At 39.5% G+C, this 22,734-nt stretch overlaps 1 protein-coding gene across 1 annotated transcript in view; it reads left to right on the forward strand.

The window, feature by feature from the left end:
- The window catches only part of SEMA3A (semaphorin 3A), a 294,077-nt gene that overhangs the window by 85,449 nt on the left and 185,894 nt on the right, over window positions 1-22,734 (forward strand). Inside the window, exon 3 of the mRNA XM_040343438.1 lies at window positions 9,478-9,540. Coding sequence (XP_040199372.1) covers window positions 9,478-9,540 — 63 coding nt within the window. The remainder of the gene's footprint in view (window positions 1-9,477; window positions 9,541-22,734) is intronic.

Here is a 22,734-nt window from a genome sequence, read left to right on the forward strand (position 1 = left end):
GCTTACGCCGGCCCATATACGCAAGTTCTTTCTGAATACGGGACTTGCCTCTCAAAGTTACGGCGGCGTAGCGTATATGAGATACGCTACGTCCGCCTAAAGATAGGCATGTGTATCTGAATCCGGGGCGTCTTACCTAAAGTTGGTCATAGATGGGTTGAGATTTGGCCATTTCAGCAGAAACCAGCTGCATTCCAATGTGTGTGTGTATTCGTACCTGTTTGACCAAAGTTTAGATCGATGTCTGTTGACTGGACACGTTGGAAAACTTTTTTTGATGTTTTCTGTTAGTAGCAGGAGCCACTTTATAGAACAAAATTGTCTCTGTATGGTGGATTCCTTAATCCGGAATCATTTTTTTTTCATTCTAACCATTTATGTCCAGCTTTAGCCTTCTCATGCAATAGTTTTTGCAAAGTATGTGCCTGAAGCCCTGTACACACAGCCGGGAATCCTGTCAGGAAAAAAAACGTTGGTTTTCCTGACGAAATTCCTGGCAAGCTTGCCATGCATACAGACGGGCATTCAAAAGAACCGCCGTTCTTTTGAATGGGAAGAACGCGGTGACATCATCGATCACGATGAGCCGGCGCCCGTCACATTTGATTACCGTCGCCGCCATCTTGCTACACCCTATGCGGGTTTACCTGGGGACAGGTTAGCATACCGACAAACGTTTTTCTCAGCAGGAAACACTCTGCCGAGAATCCCGATGAGAAAATAGAGAGCAGGTTCTCAATTTTTCTCGTTGGGATTCCCGGCAGTTTTCTCGATGAGAAAGCATACACACACACGGTTTTCACAGCAAAAAGCTATCCCAGCAGCTTTCTTGCCGAGAAAACCGATCATGTTTTTTATTTCTGCCATCAAAGACTAATGACTGTTGGCAGTCTGATCATTCCTACCATTTTATTTAAATCCAGTGTACTTCTGGATGTAAAGAAACTCTTAAAACGCCTATCCCCTTTGAGTTCAAGAACAAATTATGCAAATTCAGACAAACAGTTACAGCAAAAGCCCAATCCAACCTTCATCCAATTCAGATTTATGATCTCTAGTGTGCTCACTCTCTAAATATAGATAGCATGAAGTAGAAATTGTTAAGCTTATTTAATAATGCAACACACAAAAATTGGAAACCTACTACAACCATTCAGACTTTTGTTCAAAGTGACGTTATTGAAAGATGAAACTTGATACATTATTATAGGTTACTGCACATTGCACATCATTCTAATTCTGTATACTTATTGAATAAACCAAACAAAAGCATGCCTTTCTCCAATCTAAATACATTTGCAGTCTTTCCAACTCAGAAAAATCAGTCCAGCCTATAACCTCGGCATCTTTAGACAATTTGTTAAATCTCTGAGACTGTTTCATAAGCTTATTTTTTAGTATCCGGAATCTGACTCTTAGGAGCCATATGCTACTAAGACTGTAGTGCCAACTGAGTTATGTGCCAGATTTTCCATTAGACAGAAAAGCAGATCAGCCATGAAAATAGAAGGAAAATAGCCCAGTGTGTTTTTTTATGAACAATACATGTCTTTCTAGTAATAATGGAGCTTAATCACACTACAGTTCCATTTTACTACATTTAAATGCTTGTTAAATTAAATCAAGAAATGGGATAGCTAGTGAAAAATTAACATTCACATAGTTATGATCAGGTCATCTGCTGACCTGAAATTAAAGTTTGGGATGTAAAGTGAATTGTGACCCTCAGTTTTAAACTATCTGTTTTAATGAGTTAACAATACTTTTGTTGGATAAAGGCCAACATACTGTACATGAACGTATATGATTGCAGAACCCACTATGTATTGTGTGACACATTTCTGAATTGGATTAACTGTAAATGATTAGGTCCTTATTTTTATGGCAGCCTTAGGTTTTTTAGTGCCATATTAGGCATATTCAGGAGTATTTTTTTGTACTTGTCAATATTTGTGTGTCATGTTTAGTGTAAAATAGTCACTATTTTGGAATATTCTTTGCATATGTAGAACATAATGTAATGAAATTATGAAAAATGTAGGAAAATGTCATTTCCCCCCCTTAATGACCAGGCCATTTTTTGCGATACGACTCTGCGTCACTTTAACTGACAATTGCACGGTCATGCGATGCTGTACCCAAACAAAATTGACAATCTTTTTTTTCCACAAATAGAGCTTTTTTTTGGTGGTATTTGATCACTTCTGTGGTTTGTATTTTGTGTCCCCCAAAAAATGTAAAACAATTCATTTCTTCATCAGTCTAGGCTATATATTTTTCTACATATTTTTGTAAAAAAAAATGCAAAAGGCATATCATGATTGGTTTGCCCAAAAGTTATAGGCCCGGATTCACAAAGGACTTACGACAGCGTATCTCCATGTACGCCGTCGTAAGTCCGAATGTGTGCCGTCGTATCTATGCGGCTGATTCTTAGAATCAGTTACGCATAGATTTGGCCAAGATACGAGCGGCGTAAGTCTCCTACGCCGTCGTATCTTGGGGTGCATATTTGCGCTGGCCGCTAGGTGGCTCTTCTGTTGATTTCCGCGTTGAATATGCAAATGAGCTAGATACACCGATTCACGAATGTACGTGCACCCGGCGGATCAAGATACGTCTTTTATGTAAGGCATCTGACCAGCGTAAAGTTACCCCTCATAAAGTAGCGGTAAATCATGTTAGGTATGGACGTCGGAAACGTCCGAACAGCGTCGTATTTTACGTTGTATGCGTAAGTCGTCCGTGAATGAGGCTGGGCGTAGGTTACGTTCACGTCGACTAAGCATTGAGCGGGCGTAATTTACTTTGAAAATTCGACGTGATACTGAGCATGCGCGTGCATGCGCCGTTCGTTAAGCACGTCATTTACGTGGGGTCCCAAATTATTTACATACAACACGCCCCCTACCAGCCTAGTTTGAATTAGGTGGGCTTACACCGGCCCATTTACACTACGCCGCCGTAACTTAGAGCGCAAGTTCTTTCTGAATATGGGACCTGCCGCTCTAAGTTACGGCAGCATAGCGTATCTGAGATACGCTACGCCCGCCTAAAGATAGGCGCTTCTTTGTGAATCTGGCCCATAGGGTATGGATTTATGGATTTATGGCATTTTTATTATTATTATTTTTATTTTACCAGTAATGGCGGCAATCTGGATATCTGTGTTTCCTCCCCTGTCAGAACAGGGACTGTGTGTTTACATACACACATCCCCGTTCTGGCTCTCCTGGCCAGCAGACATGCCTGCTATCGCCCTTAATTTATTTTTTTACCAAAATAACAAACATGTCATCCTTACCTGCTCTGTTCAATGGTTTTGCACAGAGTAGCCCAATCCTCCTCTTCTCATGTACCCTGTTGGTGTTCATGGCTCCTCCTCTTTATTCAGTGCCCCTATAGGAATTCTCTTCCTATAGGGGCACTTTTACAGGCTCGCTCCCAGGCCCCACACATCGGGGCATGGCCCCATCCCTGCTCCCTCATCACAGAGTTTGATTGACAGCAGCAGGAAGCCAATGGGAAGCTTTCTCCTTCAGAAGGATTATAACAGTGCATGTGTGAATAGTGAGCACTTGGGATTTACAGGCAGAATTCATACAGATGAATTGTAGATAACATTTTTCTTTTGCTTTTCTTTTCCATATTTGTATTGATTTTACAATATAGATTTTCAAAAGCATGTAAAAGATAATATTTGAGTCACGGCCAACATGGCCACATTTTGAAGTAGGAGTAAGAAGAACAATGTTGCACTTAGTGCACAGTACAAAGAAACTAATTGTGCATTCTAAGCATTGATCGGCACATCTACGTACAGGTACGTCCTGTACTAGTACCCAGCCATGGGTCGCGGGCGCACACCCACGGCGCGCTCCCAGGACCCGGTCCGAAGCTCCGGGACCGCGGGACTCGCGGACTCGATCGCCGCTGGAGTCCCGTGATCGGTCCACGGAGCTGAAGAACGAAGAGAGCCGTGTGTAAACACGGCTTTCCCGTTCTTCACTGTGGCGGCAGCATTGATCGTGTCATCCCTTTTATAGGGGGGACGCAACACCTACAGCCACACCCCCCTACAGTTGTAAACAAACTTCAGGTCACACATAACCCCCATTAAATGCATTTTTTGCTGTGAAAATGACAATGGTCCCAAAAATGTGTCAAAATTGTCCGAAGTGTCCGCCATAATGTCGCAGTCACGAAAAAAATCGCTGATCGCCGCCATTAGTAGTAAAAAAATATCTTTTTATAAAAATGCAATAAAACTATCCCCTATTTTGTAAACGCTATAAATTTTGCGCAAACCAACCGTTAAACGCTTATTGCGATTTTTTTAACCAAAAATAGGTAGAAGAATACATATTGGCCTAAACTGAGGAAAACTATTTTTTTATATATTTTTGGGGGATATTTATTGGAGATAGATTACTTGCTTCCGATCATGAATCTTACACCAATAATAGCGAGTGCTGAGCAGGGGAGTGCTACACTCCAGCAAAGAGAGGGGAAAGAGAGGCAGAAGAGAAAGGAGTTAGGAAATAGGAGAGGGTTAGAGAAGATGGTCCAACTAGAGGGGTGCATTAATAGGAGAGATAGAGTGTACAGTAAGTATGAGGTCAAGTGTGTAGCAAAACATTTGTGAAGCTTGCCCAAGGTTCTCAGATCGAATCAAACTTCTTGGTGCGGTCCAGGTGTATAAATGCTTTTTTTCCCTTGAGCCATGATCCATGAGATTTTTCTTTTTGCTAGCAGAGACAGTTGACTTTTTCCAAGATTTGGCCATGGTGAGTTTGGCACCCAAGAGAATGAAGAAGTTGAGAAGGGCGATATGCAGAGATTTCTGTACTGGAATACTGGAGACCTTTTGGATAATGGCAAATCTCGGGGTCCCTGGCTGGAGCTCCTGGTCCCTTAATCCTGTCGAGTGCCCCACAGCAAGTAGCTTGCTATGGGGGCACTTGAGCTGAGTCAGAGCTCTGTGTGCCCATTTAGACATGGATCCCTGACCAAAGCTCTGCCCCCTCTCTCTCTTCTGATTAGCTAACTGACTTTGATTGACAGCCGCAGGAGCCAATAGCGCCGCTGCTGTGTCTCAGCCAATCAAGAGTGGATAACGCTGGAGAGAGACAGGGTTTAGGATGGTAATTATTGGGTGCTGGTGAGAATGCTACACACAGAAGGTTTTTTATCTTAATGCATAGAATGCATTAAGATAAAAAAAACTCTGCCTTTACAACTCATTTAAGCTTTACCTTGACAGATAATTGGTTGTACATTCTGGAAAAAGACAACGTAGCTCTCACACAGATGTATAAAACACAAATCCAATAAAAAGGATTTAAAGGAAGTTAATTTCCATCCAGGTGTTTAGACAGTTTTTTCACCCAATAGCATACAAGAGCCAATCTCTGGTCAATGTCACATGTAAATGATATTGTGCAAGAATACAATCTGTAACGTGTTTCTATTTATATTACATTATCTGAGGTTCCCAGCAGAATCACAGTATGGTATTAAATGAGGATCATGTTTTATTCTATACCTAATTCCTAAAAGCCTTTCAACAAGCATGAATAATTGTCTGTGAGGATCTCTGGATTTTACAGTGGGTTAGAAGACCATTTAATACTATGAAGCATTAAGATCTTAGTGATAATCACAGGCATTATTAGCAAAGTATCCCTGCCCAAATACATAACATATATTAATAAACTATTTATAATACATATAGTAAAAACATGTTGCCACAGTTTAGCTAATATAATTTCAAATTGAACTGCTATAATAACATTTTAACATAATAATATATAAGATATATACCGTATTTATCTGCCTATAGCGCGCACCGGCGTATAGCGCGCACCCCTAATCTAGAAGGGAAATTCCAGAAAAAAATGAATTACTTACAGTTTTGGTGTCTTTCCCGTCGTCCATCAGCGGCCTTGTTTGGTCCGGCGTCCGTTTGCGGCCGTGCGCGGGGTCTGTCCAGCCTTCCTCGCGGCGTCCGTCCAGGTGTCCGTCTGCGGCTTCCTCGCGGGGTTCGTCCTGGTGTCTGTCTGCGGGGTCCATCCAGTCTTCCATCCGCACGTTGCTCGGGGTTGTGGCGGTGTTCGTTTTTGAATTAGGCGCCGAGCCGAGAGGAGCCGGATTTCCTGTTTGTTCGGCTCCTATCGGCTCCTCTCGCGTGGCTGCGGGCGTAGCCGAGCATATCCGAGTGTGCAGTACACTCGGCTTGGCTCGGCTCTAGGCTTCGGTGCTCGGCGCCTAATTAATAAAACAAACACCTCTGCAACAGTATCGGCGTATATCGCGCACCCACGATTTCCCCCTGATTTTAAGGGGAAAAAGGTGCGCGGTATACGCTGATAAATACGGTAAGTGTAATGTGACTACTGGTCTTTCTGGTTTAAATATTTAATTTACACCATTTTGAAATAGCACAAGTCACACAGGTGCATTGAGATGATGCTAAGTGGACAGATACGATGAATTGTGAGATGTAAATGTGTTCTGTCCTGTGCATATACAGCACTGTACTCTTAACGAGAGATTATCTGAGATTTTAGATTTCAGAATGGAGATAACACATTTGTCACGCTGTAACGGACTGAAAAGCACGAAGACTGAAAAGCGCAAATCGTCTCTCACCAAACTTTTACTAACACGAGGATCAGCAAAAGCAGCCCAAAGGGTGGCGCCATTTGAAAGGAACTTGCCCTTTATAGTCTGGTCATATGTGTTGTATGTCACCGCGCTTTGGTCGGATGTTTTTTTGCATGAACCTGTGTATGCAAGTCAGGCTGGAGAGGAATCATGTCATGAAAAATTACAGCTTTTTGAACGCCAGGAAAAACAATGGTGTGTACGCGGCATTAGACCATTACCGCTGCTTTTGACAAAGTCGACCACACGCTCCTCCTCAATAAACTCAACTTCCTTTGGCTCCACAATTTTTTATTTTTCCTGGTTCTTCTCCTACTTATCTCGTTGCACCTTCAGTGTCACCTAGAACTGTATCTCCTCTGCTCCTCTTCCTCTTTCTGCACGGGTACCCCAATACTCTCTCCACCTGTTCTCTCTCTACCCTCTTCCTTGGGCCAGCTGATAACCTTCCATGACTTCCAATACCATATCTACATTTATGACACCCAGATCAATCTCTCTAGTCCCCAGCTTACTCCATCAGTCTAATGTATCACAAATTTACTGAGAAAGATATCAGTATGAATATCATACCATTTATTCAAACTTAGTCTGTCTAAAACTGAGCTTGTAATATTTCCTCCTCATGTTCCCCCCATGACTTGACAATTGAGCTCAGAAGCACAGTTATTAGCCCCTCCACACATGCCAGGAAGCTATGTGTAGACCTAGATTCTAACCTCGCCTACGGGGCCCACATCCAATCATTGACTACATTTTGCCTCCTTAGCCTCTGTAACATTAACATAATGTGCCCCTTCTTATCTAGCAACACCACAAAATGACTTACTTTTTCCCTGGATTTTATCCCATCTTGACTATTGCAGCTCCCTTCTCATGTACAGTATGTCCGATTAGCTCCTACCTCTCTGTCTTTAGAAAATCCCTGAAAACTAGTTTATTCAGTTAAGTTTACCCCACTTCTACCTAATAATTGTACTGCAGCCATCTCCATCAGATTATCACCCACCCAGCTTTCTGCAAGTGAATTGGTTGGAACTGAAATTATCTGCTATACCTACCAGTGAGGTCTTTTTGTACACGTTTACACGCTGAACACGAGAGTGTAAGGCAATTTGAGTTGGTAAGTTTTGCATCTGACGGGAGAGGATTCACTGACACCGGGTGTGGTGGAAGATTGGAAGCTATTATGATTATTTTTTCACAAACCTACTTGATGTGTTTTATGGACTTAGATTTAATTAATATTTAAACACATTTATATATATTTTTGGGAATTTGTGCACATATTCACTTTTGTCGCATGGTGATGTTTATGGACATTAGCATTATTTTTGAATACCTGTGAAAACTGATATTTTTTCTTACATTGTTTACAGCGCTGCTTATATTTTATTACACTAATTTTAGGGTTTTAGAATATGTTTTTCACAGTTTGATTTTTTAAAAGTAGCTGCTTCACTCTTTTGACAATTTGATTATCACTATTTGTTCATAAGCGCAGTGGTGGGAACACAGAAAGGGCGGATCTATCTTTGTTACCATTATTTACAACCTTTTTAGTAAACCTGTTCTAAAATGCATCCACTGTACGCAAGTCATTTAGGCACATCAAGGTCTTGGGTGTTAACTAATTTATTTTGCTAGAATAATTATTTATGCTGCTCATTGAAATTAATTACTGTTTAAGTGATAAACCGCCAAGTGCATTTAGGTCCTTTGAGCGTGCTTTTCTGCCAAAACTCTACTGCTCCTGGATGTACTGGCTTTTGTGTTTTTTTTTTCTGCCACCTCAAAACATCCCTGCCTCTAAACTCCCATAAAGGCCTAGGCTAACATGCAACAGAGTTTAGAGGCAGGAAAAAAGATGCCAAATGCCCCTGGAAGCAGCAGAAAAAACGTCCAGTGTGCATGAGGCCTAAGATTTTTTTGCCTTCCTCTGGACTAAAAAAATACATATTTTTTTAGTTCTTCCCTGTTGGACAAGTGTCTTTTTAGTAGCCTATTTTACTACTCATTGCTACCAATAACATCGAATCCTGTGTTGGTGAATGAGATTGGTGCTACCTTAAGCAAAAATCTGAGTCTACTTTCTGAGTCCAGCTGCAGTAATTCTGGATAGAACAGCTGACTGTACTTACCTGGGAATTCTTTTTTATGGTAGAAGAAAGAATACATGCTTATTACATTGGCTGAATATGGAAAAGTTTCAGGGATAAAGTTTGCTGGAAAAATCATAAATAACCAATCGGCTCTGGAACATTTTATGTGTATTTTATAGTATAGTTGATCAATTCCACCCTTTTTTTTTAAATTAAGTTAATGTGGAACATTGTGTGCCTTTTAAAAGTGTCAGGGAAAAAATATATTTATTTGAGCAGAAACAGGTGCTTTTTATCTAGCACATTCTACATTAAACAATACTGCCTTGAAGAATTATTTGTTTTTGAGAAATTCTGGTCACACATGCATTGACATTTTTCCAAATACCTTTAAAGTTACCCATACAAAAAGATTTAAGTTATTTTACAAAACAAATGATTATTATGGTACACTTGTGAAAGTTTTCTCTTAAATCACTGCTGACGGAACTCGGATATCATGAAAGGACACAGAAGCCCAGTGGTTTAATTGTTCCTGCCAGCTTCTCTTCCATATGGGTTACTTGTTTTTTTTTTAAAGATAAAGTCCTTTTTCACATTTAGAAACATGGCTAGAACACATTTAAACTTTGGGAATGTTGTTCTTGACTATTATGTGTAAATAAAAAATGTAATAAATTGTAATTTATTTTAATTTTAATCTATTTAGATTATTTGGCCTGTAACTAACACCCGAAGAGATGAATGCAAATGGGCTGGGAAAGACATTACAGTAAGTATTCATAGTTCTCACATAGTAGTGTGTTCAATTCTTATGCTTGGATTTTACTGGTGCAAGTTTAACCCACATACATCCAGTATTGTAAGGATTTCTCTCCATCATTTGCTTGAATATATTTTCTTGGTTTTATTGTGATTATTACATTAACATATAACTCTAGCTAAAACTCTTAATAAGAAAGGTTAGTATTTCTGTCTTATTTTGATTGATGTGTTCACCCAAACTAGGGTTCTCCCCTTCTGTCACTCATCATGTGACAGAAAGAGAAAGACAGCAGTAACAGACTGATAATTTGTAACCTGCCCCTATTCTATTAAAGAAAATCACAATATTCAAAGTTTAAGAAATGTTAAACCAATCTAAGCTTCCTTAATCTCAAAGGGACTAGAACCACTTTCTTTGAGTTCACAGGTTTGTAAAATAATATGGTCACTGTAAAACATTCCCATTCTCCCTGCAGTATTATTTTATTTTAAGAGGGATGAATAGATAATGATGATGATATGAAAACAATTACATACGTGTTAGTTTCACTGACTGGTCCAGGCATTCCTTGATTTTTCCTTTCTGGTAGTAATTTTTACAACAGCTGTATTTCTTTAGGCTCAAGTTGTATAGAGATGCCTAATGTGTCTTTTAACACACATACTAAAATCATGTGATGTTTCAGATAACCAGTGCAGCTTAGATTTTAGGAGGAGGGAGATTGCAATTACAAGATAGTGACAGTTCTGTTTAATGGCTCATTCACACCTAGGTGTGCAGGGCATTGCACATGCATAGTTGTCAATGGGCCCTTATTGTGGCCTTTAATAAAACACACTAAGTTCCAGCACAGAAATGTAAATCGGCCACACAGGAATGAATGGTATTTCACTGACATGCATTTTCATGTACTAAAACTGATGTGTTCTACGGTGGAAAAACTGCAATAGGCAACATAATAGGCTAGGACAGACGCTTCTATATATTTTTTATTTTACACAGCTGAGGTGGTAATAGTGATTACACAGATTGTTGTTTTTGCATACATGCCGTTCTTTAAGAGGTTATTACAGTGCCTTAAGTATGTTAAACCTTTTACATACAAAGTACTATTACATATCAATGCTTTTTTTCCCCATGGCACGAGTAGCAAAAGGTTATGTGCATAAAGCATTACTGTTCGACTTCAAGTGCAAAGTTCATCGAGAAACCTTTTTTCTGCAAACTAAGAAATAGAATGTTTGTCTTTGATCTCTGTTTGAGAACACAAAACAAATGTCTGACCTTAAGTCTTTATTGTTCCTGTAATAAACCCTTAATATGTTAACAAAGGAGACATCTGTTTTACTAACTTGCAAGCCTATTTAAACTATCTTAGATAAAACATAGAATATTTTATTTAGGTGTCACTCTAGTTAAAAACACAACAGCAGAAAAAAAAACACTGAAAAAATATTCAGCTGTTTGCATTAGAATTAGATTGACACCATTTACCAAATTACTGATGCATTAGGTACTGTAATGCAGGTTGATGAGATAATGAAGCTTACAATCAACATTCATTGTCAACTTTCGTAAATTTTGCCTATGCAGAGTGTTGAGTGGAGTTGAGTGGCATAGCGCGGTCATTTACCCCATAGGATCCCAATGCGCTTAACGTGTTAATATGGCCCTTTTGTCCACGTTATACTTTCTAATTGCAATGTTTTTTGTCTATTACCAAACTACAGTTAGATCTGAACTTTAGATAACCCGCTAAATTCACAGGTGAAATATACACATGGGAGTCATTTTACCTGCTTAAGGATTAAAATTCCTGTCTAAGGCTGGCCATAGACAGTTCAAATCTGGATTTCCCTGTCAGCACTATCTGTGTTAATCATGATCATCACCCATGGCTTTAGGAAATAGCCTACAGGTGGCCTATCAGTGCCACCTATTAGTGCCACTTCTCAGTGCCCACCAGTGCCATCTATCAATGCCCTTCACTGGCACCTCTCAGTGCCACCTCTAAGTGCCACTTCTCAGTGCCCACTAGTGCCACCTATCAGTGCCCATCAGTACCGCCTTATCAGTGCCCATCAATGCAGCCTATCGGTGCCCATCAGTGCAGCCTATCAGTGCACATCAGTGCAGCTTCATCAGCGTACATCAATGAAGGAGAAAAATTACCTGTTTGCAAAATTTTATAACAAAATATAAAATGGTTTTGTATTTTTTTTTTCTTATTCTGTAATTTTTTTATCTTTTTAACAAAAAATAAAAACTGCAGAGGTGATCAAATGAAACCAAAAGAAAGCTCTATTTGTGGGAAAAAATTATAAAAATATTATTATTATTATTATTATTATTATTATTATTTTTATTAACTAAAGACAAATTGATTGTTCACTTTGCAGGGGAATTTTCCCTAGAGATCAGTAAACGAGTTGAAGCTCTGCTGACTTCCATCATCCAATCATGCCCAAGCAAAGTTCTGTTTTTTTATTTTCAAAGCACATGATTGGGCATTCTTTGCAATTTGAAATGTAACCACATTCACTAATCTCTGGTGAAAATTCTCTTGCAAAGTACAACTTCTCTTGTCCTTAGTAAATCAATCCCAATATCTTATAAATGTGTGATGCCCGTAGCAATCATTTATATTAGATGTCTCTCTTTATTCTAAACAGTATGCAAGAATAAAAGAAAGAAACTGATTGACAGTTTTAAAAAAATATATTATTCAAGTCAATTCACACTAGAAAATTAGGGCAACTGGCTTTTGTTTCCAATACATTTGAAACAGAAACAATTTCTGATTATTTTAAGTAGTGGAATAAAATTCTTACAACACAGCACACAAAAGACAGGTATAGCTACAAGCTCAAAAAGTACCATTATTTGCACTAGCCTCTCTCTGTCAATGTGACCATGTTTCTACCATGTGCCAATAAGGTGATTACACATTTGAACACCATATTATACAGTAACTGTGTTTTACAGGTATTGCATGTATGTCAGTTCTCTAAGTGCTGTGGTAGACCTTAAACATTAAGATAAACAGAGAGGTCACTTTATAGGAATAATCCAGCTCAAAGACCTCATAAACCTATCAACATCATTGATTGATGATTTAATGAGTGTTCCCTGCTTCTGGAGATAAATATTTAGCTTTACCTCCAGCTTCCTGAATGTATTCACAATTGGCAGGCTTCTGAAGTAATACCAATCCCATTCAGCCTATGATTTGTTACTACTTAGACAGGTTTTCTTCAGAGCCATACATTCGACCAGCAACATCCATGTTGCCTCTTTAAAAGTGATAATTGGGATAATTTGGGTTTATTTATTGGTACTATCCCATAACATTGTATAATAGGTTGTTAAAAATGGCTGCCGACAAAAACTTGTAAATCTTCATGGTAACTAATAAAACAGCCAACATGAAGAATAAAGGAAAGCTCCAATGATGTTATGAGTAGAGACAATTTTCCCCAAGTTATACATTAAGTTATATTTTGAGTTGAGTGGCTGACTCCTGGAAGCATTGAGACCTTATACGCATATTTTTTTTTTTCACCGAAAATGGATTTTACTGAAATACAAAGGGTTTTTAAGTTCTATAGCATTATTATGCAAGTATTGCATAGCAGGATTCTATTTAAAACTTTACACGTTAAAAAAAAAGTCTTGATATAACTAAAATGTAAACTTTAATGGACATAGTGTACTTGGCCATAAACAGGTAAAATATATCTAACAAAGGCTCTGACATTGTGCCAAGCTAGTTTTACACCCTGTCTTTATCTGGGTTTTTTCTCTGAAGTTTACAATATCTTACATAAACTGGTTGAAGTGCCACTGTTCTGGCACAAGAAGACAAGTATTTCCTGTATTAAAGCTACTCTGTAGGCAAACAGCTAATTACAACAATGAAATACATATATAAGAGATATTTTATCTTTCAAAAGATTTGTCTTTCTGTCTATCCAGTTCAATGATGTATACATCACTTCCAAGCATCATCCTGGCAGGGAAAGGGACCTGACATTTCTCTGCTGCAGGTTTACTTTCACTAAGGCCCCGTACACACGACCAGTTTCCTCGGCAGAATTCAGCTTCCGACCGAGTTTCTGGCTGAATTCTGCCGAGAAACCCAGCCGTGTGTACACTTTCGGCAGAGGAAGCCGACGAGGACCTCGGCAAGGAAATAGAGAACATGTTCTCTATTTCCTCGTTGTTCTATGGGAGAACTCGGCCCGCCGAGGTCCTCGGCGGCTGCAGGACTGAACTGGCCGAGGAACTCGATGTGTTTGGCACGTCGAGTTCCTCGGCCGTGTGTACGGGGCCTTACAGACCTCATAGCCACCCTTGTCCTGTGACTGGACAGTAAAAGGAGAAGCAACACACTATGATCTTGTCTCTTTTTCAGTGTGCTATTTATACTGCAACACACCAGGCTGGCGCCTTGTGCTGTTTTTCCCTCTACATTTCTACTTTACAGGGACTACAAGTAGAAACCAAGTCAAATTCAGATGCTTACACTACTAGCATTACAAAAATCTGTAATAATGTATTATTAATTAGAGTTACATTATTACATTATTGTCTTATTTACTTTGCCTATAGTTCATTTGCAAACAGACAAACATTAACCTCCCTGGCGGTATGATTCTGTCTGGAATTACGTACCAAAAGCGGTACAATTATTTTGCAAGGAAATTTGGCGTTTTATACTGTAGGCCTGTAATTTTTAGAAATAACTCACTTAAATCTGACCAAGCAAGAGTCTTGTAGGCATCCCGGGTATGATTTTTTTTTTAAAACAAAATGATAAATTATAATATAATAAATAATTATAACAAATAATAATATAATTATAATAAAAATGATTCAATAATGTAATCAACTCAAAATCACTGAAATTTGCTCAGTTGCAGAATTGTCGCTGTCATTATTATTTTTTTGTTATGACGAATTTCCCCACAAATCGCTATCGCACAATTCTGCAAGTGATTGTAATTTATTATCGCTGTTTTCTAGCTGATCTAAAACCATTTTTGACATAAAGGGACACTTTTGGACAATCTACAGTTTTTAGGCAGAAAGAAATGTTTTTATTATATAAAAGTACATGTAGGGCACTGGGCAGACCACTAGGGACAATGAGGGTGTGTATTTTTTACATACAGTACTGTAATCTATAAGATTACAGTATACTGTATGTAAAGTGTTTGTTTACTTTTTTGAATTTGGCGCCGTTCTCCGCTCCCGTGCGTCGTAACGTCGCAGGGAACGGAGATCGGCGGCACACGGGGAGACTGTGAATCGAGCGAGGAGGTCCCGCTCGCTCACACAGCGGGGTGGCATCGCTGGATCCAGGGACAAGGTAAGTAACTTGCCTGTGGATCCAGCGAAAGGTAAGCCGCGCCGCTGCACACTCTGCACGTCCAGCTCGAGCGTGACTCGGGGATAACGATCCTAACATTGGAAACCTACCCCGAGTCACGCTCGGGTTTACCGCCAGGGAGGTTAACTGTGCACCTCTCTAATTTAGTTTCATTTTGATACCCTGATATTTTCCATTGCAACATTCATGAGACTTAAAGGAGAAGTCCAGCCTGAAATTTTTAGGCTGGGCTTCTCCTATGGGTCACAGGTGTGCAATTCGTTTTGCACTCCTGTGACCCATTTTCAACAGAGAGTGGTCTGAAGTTCGCTCTCCACTGACGTCACAGTCATCAGTCGGGGCAGCATACCATCCCGATTTCAAGTCTTGATCCACCAGCTGACCTGATTGATGTCACTCCTAGCATCTCAGTGAGCCGCTGCAAAACCTTTCCCCGCACCTCCATTGCTCAGCGCGCCAATGAGCGCTGAGAAGTAGAGCAGAAGCGATGCTAACTGATAGTCAGCATCGTTCTGCTCAGGGAGGAGTGAGAACTGAGCCATCAGCGGTGTTTGGTGGCTCCGTTCTCAGTGCAGAGACGCCGGGGGTCAGTCTGATGCTGACTTCTTTTTTAACAGTAATGCCCTGTACACACGATCGGAATTTCCGATGGGATAAAATCTGATGGAATTTTTTGTCGGAATTCCGTTCAAGCTGTCTTGCATACACACTGTCAATCCAAATTCCGACTGTCCAAAACGCAGTGACGTAAAACACTACAACGAGCCGAGAAAAATTAAGTTCAATGCTTCCGAGCATGCGTCGACTTGATTCTGAGCATGCATGTTTTTTTTCCACACAGACGATCAGAATTTCTGATAGGATTTTTTTCCATCGGAAAAAAATAAAACATGTTCTATTTCTAAACTCCGACAGAAAAAAGTCAGATGGGGCCCACACACAGTCGGAATATCCAATGAAAAAATTCCGTCTGACTTTTTTCATCGGAAACTCCGATCGTGTGTACAAGGCATAAGTAATGGTAGGAGGATTGCAGTTAGCCACAAAGATATGGAAGGTCAGTACACAGCAATAAAATGAAACAGAATTACAGAGAGGCACAGAAGAAACTTCTCTGACTAAGGCCTATTTCACACAGGTGATCTGATCAAGTCTGCCAGTCAGTTTAACAAGTGGACCTGATCAGATGGCTCGTGTAGCCCTCTGAGACTGGCGGGTGTAAACGGACTGTTTACAGCAAGCTACCTTCAATCTGATCCGGTCTGCTAAAAAAAAAAAACACATATGGGGATCCATTCCCCTCCATGTAGGCGGATTGGATCGGAGCATGGTCAGGTGTAAATGGACAGTGGGGTCCACTTACACCCGACTACCCATAGAGCAGAGTGGGCTCTGTCCACTCTGCATAAGCTGAGTGGACAGGAGCCTGTCATTCGCCCACTGTATTCTGATTAGCAGGGGATCAGCGGGCAGATCCCTTGCTGAGCAAAGCAGATTCTGCCTCGTGTGGAAGTGACCTTACAAAGGTTATAGTCTGCTCATTGTGGTGTCTCCTCTTAGGAAAAACATTTATAAGTTTACAGGTACAGTTGAAACAAAAATAATACCATTTAACCCTGAGCAAGTCTAAAAAAAAAAATTCAATATACACTGGGACTTTTAGAATGAACTATAGGAAGTATCACACAGAGCCTGTCCTCGATGAATAAGCATGCTGTACTGTATTGGCCAATGGCCACAGCCTCTCACATATGGTTGGTATCGGAGGGTAGCACATTTGAATCTGAACAGCATGTGCTCTGTATAACCGCTGCCCCTAAAAAATTGGATAACACAGACACATGGCAATTAGCACAATAACTGACAAATGGTGTATGAATAATGGCGTGCAAATGTGCTCCAGAAAATGTACAAATGCAGACAGTGCAGTAAAGTTGGTTAATCTATCCATCACTAATGGTAATGCTGTTTTTTGGCATCTGATTCAGCAATTGAAAATGTTAAATGTCTGCATTTCCTGAAAACCGCTGTGAACTAAGTGTTGTATTCATACTTAGCACCTGACTGTACACAAAAATATTAATGTGTTCCATAGCATCAATAAACCAGTGTCATGTTCACTCTGTTAAAAGTCTTTTGCTTGAACGTTGGGTGTCTTCCAGATGGCAGGATGTGCTGCATTCTTTTGTGTTGCCAATTTCTTGGATGGATTTTTCTTTCTTCAAAACCACTGACATGATTTATAATGAAATCCAAGACATTCTCAAAATGTACTGAGTTTTATGTTAACAGTTACTTTGTGTAAATCTGTGCGTATTTTTTTAGAGCATTGGTATATCCATCATGTTTTATTATACCTGATTTCATTGTTTTATTTTGTAGTGACAGTATATGAAGTTTAGAAACACTTGTTATTACTCTGTAAAGGTTCTATTTTATTTTTTAAATAACAAGCATGTTATACTTACCGGCTCTGTGCAATGGTTTTTCACAGAGCAGCCCCAATCCTTCTCATCTCGTGTCCCCCACTGGTGCTCCTGGCTCCTCTCCTTACTGAGTGCCACCATAGTAAGCTGCTTGCTCTGGGGGCACTTGTGTGGGCTTGCTCCCGAGCCAGCTCTGTGTTTTCATTGACACACAGAGCGTGTCTCTGCCGCAACTTAAAGCAGTTGTAAAGGCAAAAGTTTTTTTTTATCTTAATGCATTCTACACACAAACCTTTTGTGTGTAGCAGGACCCCCAGAACCCCCTAATGCTTACCCTGAGCCCCTCCTCTATCCAGCGATGTCCACAATTCCCATTGGCTCCCATGGCTGTCAATCAAAGTCAGTTAGCCAATCAGGGGAGAGGGGGCAGGGTCGGGGCCCCGTGTCTGAATGGATACACAGAGCTCTGACTCAGCTTGGGTGCCCCCATAGAAAGATGCAGGCTGTGGGGGCACCCGTCAGTGAAAGTGAGACTTTACAATTACTTTAATGTAATTGCTACATACACATGCACAGCAGCTTTGGGTCCTCGGGACCTACCTGCGCAATTTCTACCCACCCTTATCTAGCAAAGCAGGGAACAAATCAGTGGTGATATTCAATTGGCTGTTACCCAGAGCAACCAATCAGATATCTGTTTACTGAAGTCTGTCATTGATACATGAATTGTGTTAAAGTTTTTATTCGTGTTTTTTGCTTGATTAAGTCTATGCGGTTGATTTTCAAGAGGTAAAAAGGCTATTCACCTTGCAAAGGAATTTTCACTTAGATAAGTTAATGTACTGCACTCTGCTGAATTTAATCTTCCAATCATGTGCAACTAGAAATAGTTTTTTTTTTCAATTCTCCTTGAATGTAATTGGACATTCTTTGCAAAGTGAAATTTCACCACATTGATTAAGTTAAATGAAAATTCACTTACAAAGTGAACAGCCTATTTGCCTTTAGTAAATAAACTCCCATGAATGTTATCACATTACTGCATTAACCAACATGACCTCAGGGCAAGGCAAGTTCCGACTTATGAATTACAGAGAGACTTGCAAACAAAGTACAGGGAAACTTATAGTACTTGGTATTAATTTTGGATTTTTTTTTCTCTTAATTATTTCACAGTCCAAGCACTTTGTGAGTGTACAGGTGGGTTTGTAGACTTTTTAGAGTATAAAGTGCAATGTATGCCAAACACTAACAACCCTTTTCTTTTTTATAAAGTCATGCAATGAGTAATAACTATGTGAAAAGCTTAATGGCATGTAGAAAATCTAATTAGATACAGAAGAGGAATTTTGAAAAGATGTCTGTGATATGTGATGTATATATATATGATGTCCCTTCATAGCAAAATCACAGTTTATACCGAGCTGGAATGGCTTTTCACAGATTTAGGCTGTTTTACTCACCATCACACCTCTACATATTCAGCGGAAGTCGGATTGTCTCACTAAGGACTAGGAGGATGGAATTAAAGTGCTGAAGTGTTAGAGAGGCAGGTTAGCAGTACTTCAGCTGTCATTGCACAGTCATCTGAATGTTGACAGATTGGCCAGTGTCAACAGCCCCAGGAGACTGTTTGTTAGAAAATGCTGCGTAGTGTGGATGTACAAATGGGGGCTGACAACAGAGAATATATCACCAGTCCTTTTTTTGGATTTCTTGAAAATGATGATAACTTTCTATAAATGTGAAATATGCTAGCAGAATTTACAATTGCTGTCTGTGTATTCTGCTTTGTGACTCCTTGGTGTTGTCAGTCTTGTTGTAGCTTTAGTTATAATGCATATACTACGTTTTATATAATACAGGGTTGCCTTAAGCTCACCATATACTTTACAATCTGACCATACTTTTCTAAGATTTACCAAAACTATACAAGAAAAAACCTATTCAAATTATATCTTTACAGGCAAGTCCTTTTTCTACATAGTTATTGCAGATTGTACTGTTAGATTGTAACTTGTGTGGTGAGCTTTAATCTTACAGGTTTATCAAATCTGACATCTCCAAATTGTAAAGCATTTCCGGAGAGTTTGCAGAAAATGAGTGTCTGCACTCTTCTTTCATTTTCAGTTGTGATTGTTTACATTATTTTAAACAAGATCAAACTAATTTCCTTGAATTGCATTTGAATCTAATCCAAGTGATAGTTTTGGCTACTCACCAGACAGGTTGTGAGTTAAATATAAAATTCCTATCATTCTATGAGGGTAGGATTTCTCTAGCAATAATAACATCATTCTTAATGCACAGATCGAGTAGAGAAACCCAGAGAGAACCATTTGGTTGACCACATTTTTAAAAATCAATCTGTAGTTAGAAATAATTAAACAAAGCTAAACAGCAAAAACTTTCCAACTTAAAGTATATTGTGAGATTTACCTTCAAGTGTGAGTTTTTGAATGACTCAGTAATATCAGTTTTCCTTTTTCTTGCCAACTTGTATTCATCCAAATGTTCAAAATAGCACAGTGGGGGTTATTTACGAAAGGCAAATCCACTTTGCACTACAAGTACACTTGAAAGTGCACTAGGAAGTGCAGTCGCTGTAAATCTGAGGAGTAGATCTGAAATTAGGAGAAGCTCTGCTGATTTTACCAATCGTGTGCAAGCTAAAATGCTGTTTTTTATTTTCCTTGCATGTCACCCTCGGATCTACAGCGACTGCACTTCCAATTGCACTTTCAAGTGCACTTGCAGTGTAAAAGTGGATTTGCCTTTCGTAAATAACCCCCAGTGTTCTGCCCAAACACAGGTTATTTAGCATAACGATGAACATAAATATCTATCAGTCTCCTGACTATTATGTAGCATAGCTCTATCTATTCCTCTTTAGGACAGAGCCTAGCTTAGGACAATTTTAGGGTAGAGTATCAGTCTTAATTAGATGTCAGGCCTCATACACACGATAGGTTAAACAGAGGACAGCGGTCTGATGGACCGTTTTCATTGGTCAAAACCGATCTTATGTGGGCCCCATAGGTTATTTAACCATCGGTTAAAAAAAAGCCAACTTGCTTTAAATTTAACCAATGGAGTCCTAACCGATTGGAAAAAAACGATCGTTAGTAGGCACAACAATCGGTTAAAAATCCATGCATGCTCAGAATCATTGAACTTCGTTTTTTCAGCACGTCGTTGTGTTTTACGTCACCGCATTCTGACATGATTGTTTTTTTAACCGATGGTGTGTAGGCGCGATGGACTATCAGTCAGCTTCATCGGTTAACCGATGACAATGGTCCATCAGACCGTTCTCATTTGATGGACTGATCGTGTATACGTGGCTTTAGTCTGCCTCAATGGCTGTGTAGGCCGGACAGACCTGGACATGCTTTCCCCAAGTGTCCAGTTTCAAACTGCTCTTGCAGAATACGGCAAGTATGCAAACACTGACCAGAGAACACACCTCTTTGTGGGAAACACCAACCTTAATTAGCTTCACACGTGTTCAGGGACCCCTTTCTTGCTGAAACAGGCAATAACTGCATCTGGTGTCAAAATATGTTTTAACAAACTTCTTTTATTTTCTCTCTAGTGGTTAGTAAAAGCCAAAGTAAACCCATTGATTTAACAGTTTCAAAAAACAGTTACATTTCCAGCATGTGCCTGGAATGTAACTTTCACATTGCTTGTGCTCTCAACCAAACTGTCACAACTGATCACATGGGCAGCATTATGGCAGTTGAAGATTAAACAGGCCAAGATGGCAGCTTTCTTGGCTGAAAACTGTAGGAGGGTTTACTTCCACTGTAAATACTCCAATGCAAGTACTTTGTTATATCTGTTAAATAGGTGCAAAGAAAAATATACCTGTTGATCTTCCAGAAATCCAATGATTCCCCAAATTCTTGGGGTTAGCTGATGACACAGAGCCTGTGCTTCAACATGTAACTTTGCACATGTTCATTTTAAAGAAAAGCTTTGATCACAGCATACACTTCCAGTAAATGATATCAGCATTGTAATAGCAATACAAACAATAGTTATTTTTGACAGTCCATATAAATTTACTTGCAAAATCACCTTTTATGTTGTGAGTGCTGCCTGTCTGTGGCCATCCCTTTACACAAAACTTCCTGGATTCCCTACATGCTTTGCAGCTTCACCTCTGCTATTTACTTTTCATTTCTAAGGACTATATATTCCATGGTACCTTGTTGCTGGTAAACAATGATTCCTGTACTGACTCTGCTTCCTGAAACTCCTCCCTCAGCTCCTCCATAGTTCAGAAGGCAGGCTCTGTGAATTGGATGTCACGGCAGTCTCTATAAACAGGGTGAAATAAATACATATCACACAATTCAAGGAAGTAAATGTGTGGGAATCTACCACAATGTAAATTCACAAAACAATTGTTAAGATTTAAAGGAGTAGGCTAAATTAATATATGATTTTACATTTTCATCATACATATGCTTGTATGTATACGTATGTATTTCTACTGTATGCTATGGTGACATCTAAATACATGTTGATTATTTAATAGATAATTCTTATTCTTAAAGGGTTTGTAAAGAAAAACTTTAACCACTTACCCCCCGGACCATATTGCTGCCCAAAGACCAGAGTACTTTTTGCGATTCGGGACTGCGTCGCTTTAACAGACAATTGCGCGGTCGTGCGACGTGGCTCCCAAACAAAATTGGCGTCCTTTTTTTCCCACAAATAGAGCTTTCTTTTGGTGGTATTTGATCACCTCTGCGTTTTTTATTTTTTGCGCTATAAACAAAAATAGAACGACAATTTTGAAAAAAATGAATATTTTTTACTTTTTGCTGTAATAAATATCCCCCAAAAATATATAAAAAAACATTTTTTTTCCTCAGTTTAGGCCGATACGTATTCTTCTACATATTTTTCGTAAAAAAAAATCGCAATAAGCGTTTATTGATTGGTTTGCGCAAAAGTTATAGCGTTTACAAAATAGGGGGTATTTTTATGGCATTTTTATTAATATTTTTTTTTACTAGTAATGGCGGCGATCAGCGATTTTTTTTTCGGTATTGCGACATTATGGCGGACACTTCGGACATTTTTGACACATTTTTGGGACCATTGGCATTTTTATAGCGATCAGTGCTATAAAAATGCATTAGATTACTATAAAAATGCCACTGGCAGTGAAGGGGTTAACACTAGGGGGCGGGGAAGGGGTTAAGTATGCCTGGGTGTGTTCTTACTGTGGGGGGAGGGGTGGCCTCACTAGGGGAAACACTGATCCTCGGTTCATACATTGTATGAACAGAAAATCAGCATTTCCCCTGCTGACAGGAACGAGAGCTGTGTGTTTACACACACAGCTCCCGATCCCCGCTCTGTACC

The sequence above is a fragment of the Rana temporaria genome, chromosome 3, assembly GCF_905171775.1.
Source record: "Rana temporaria chromosome 3, aRanTem1.1, whole genome shotgun sequence".
NCBI classification, from domain to species: Eukaryota; Metazoa; Chordata; class Amphibia; order Anura; family Ranidae; genus Rana; species Rana temporaria.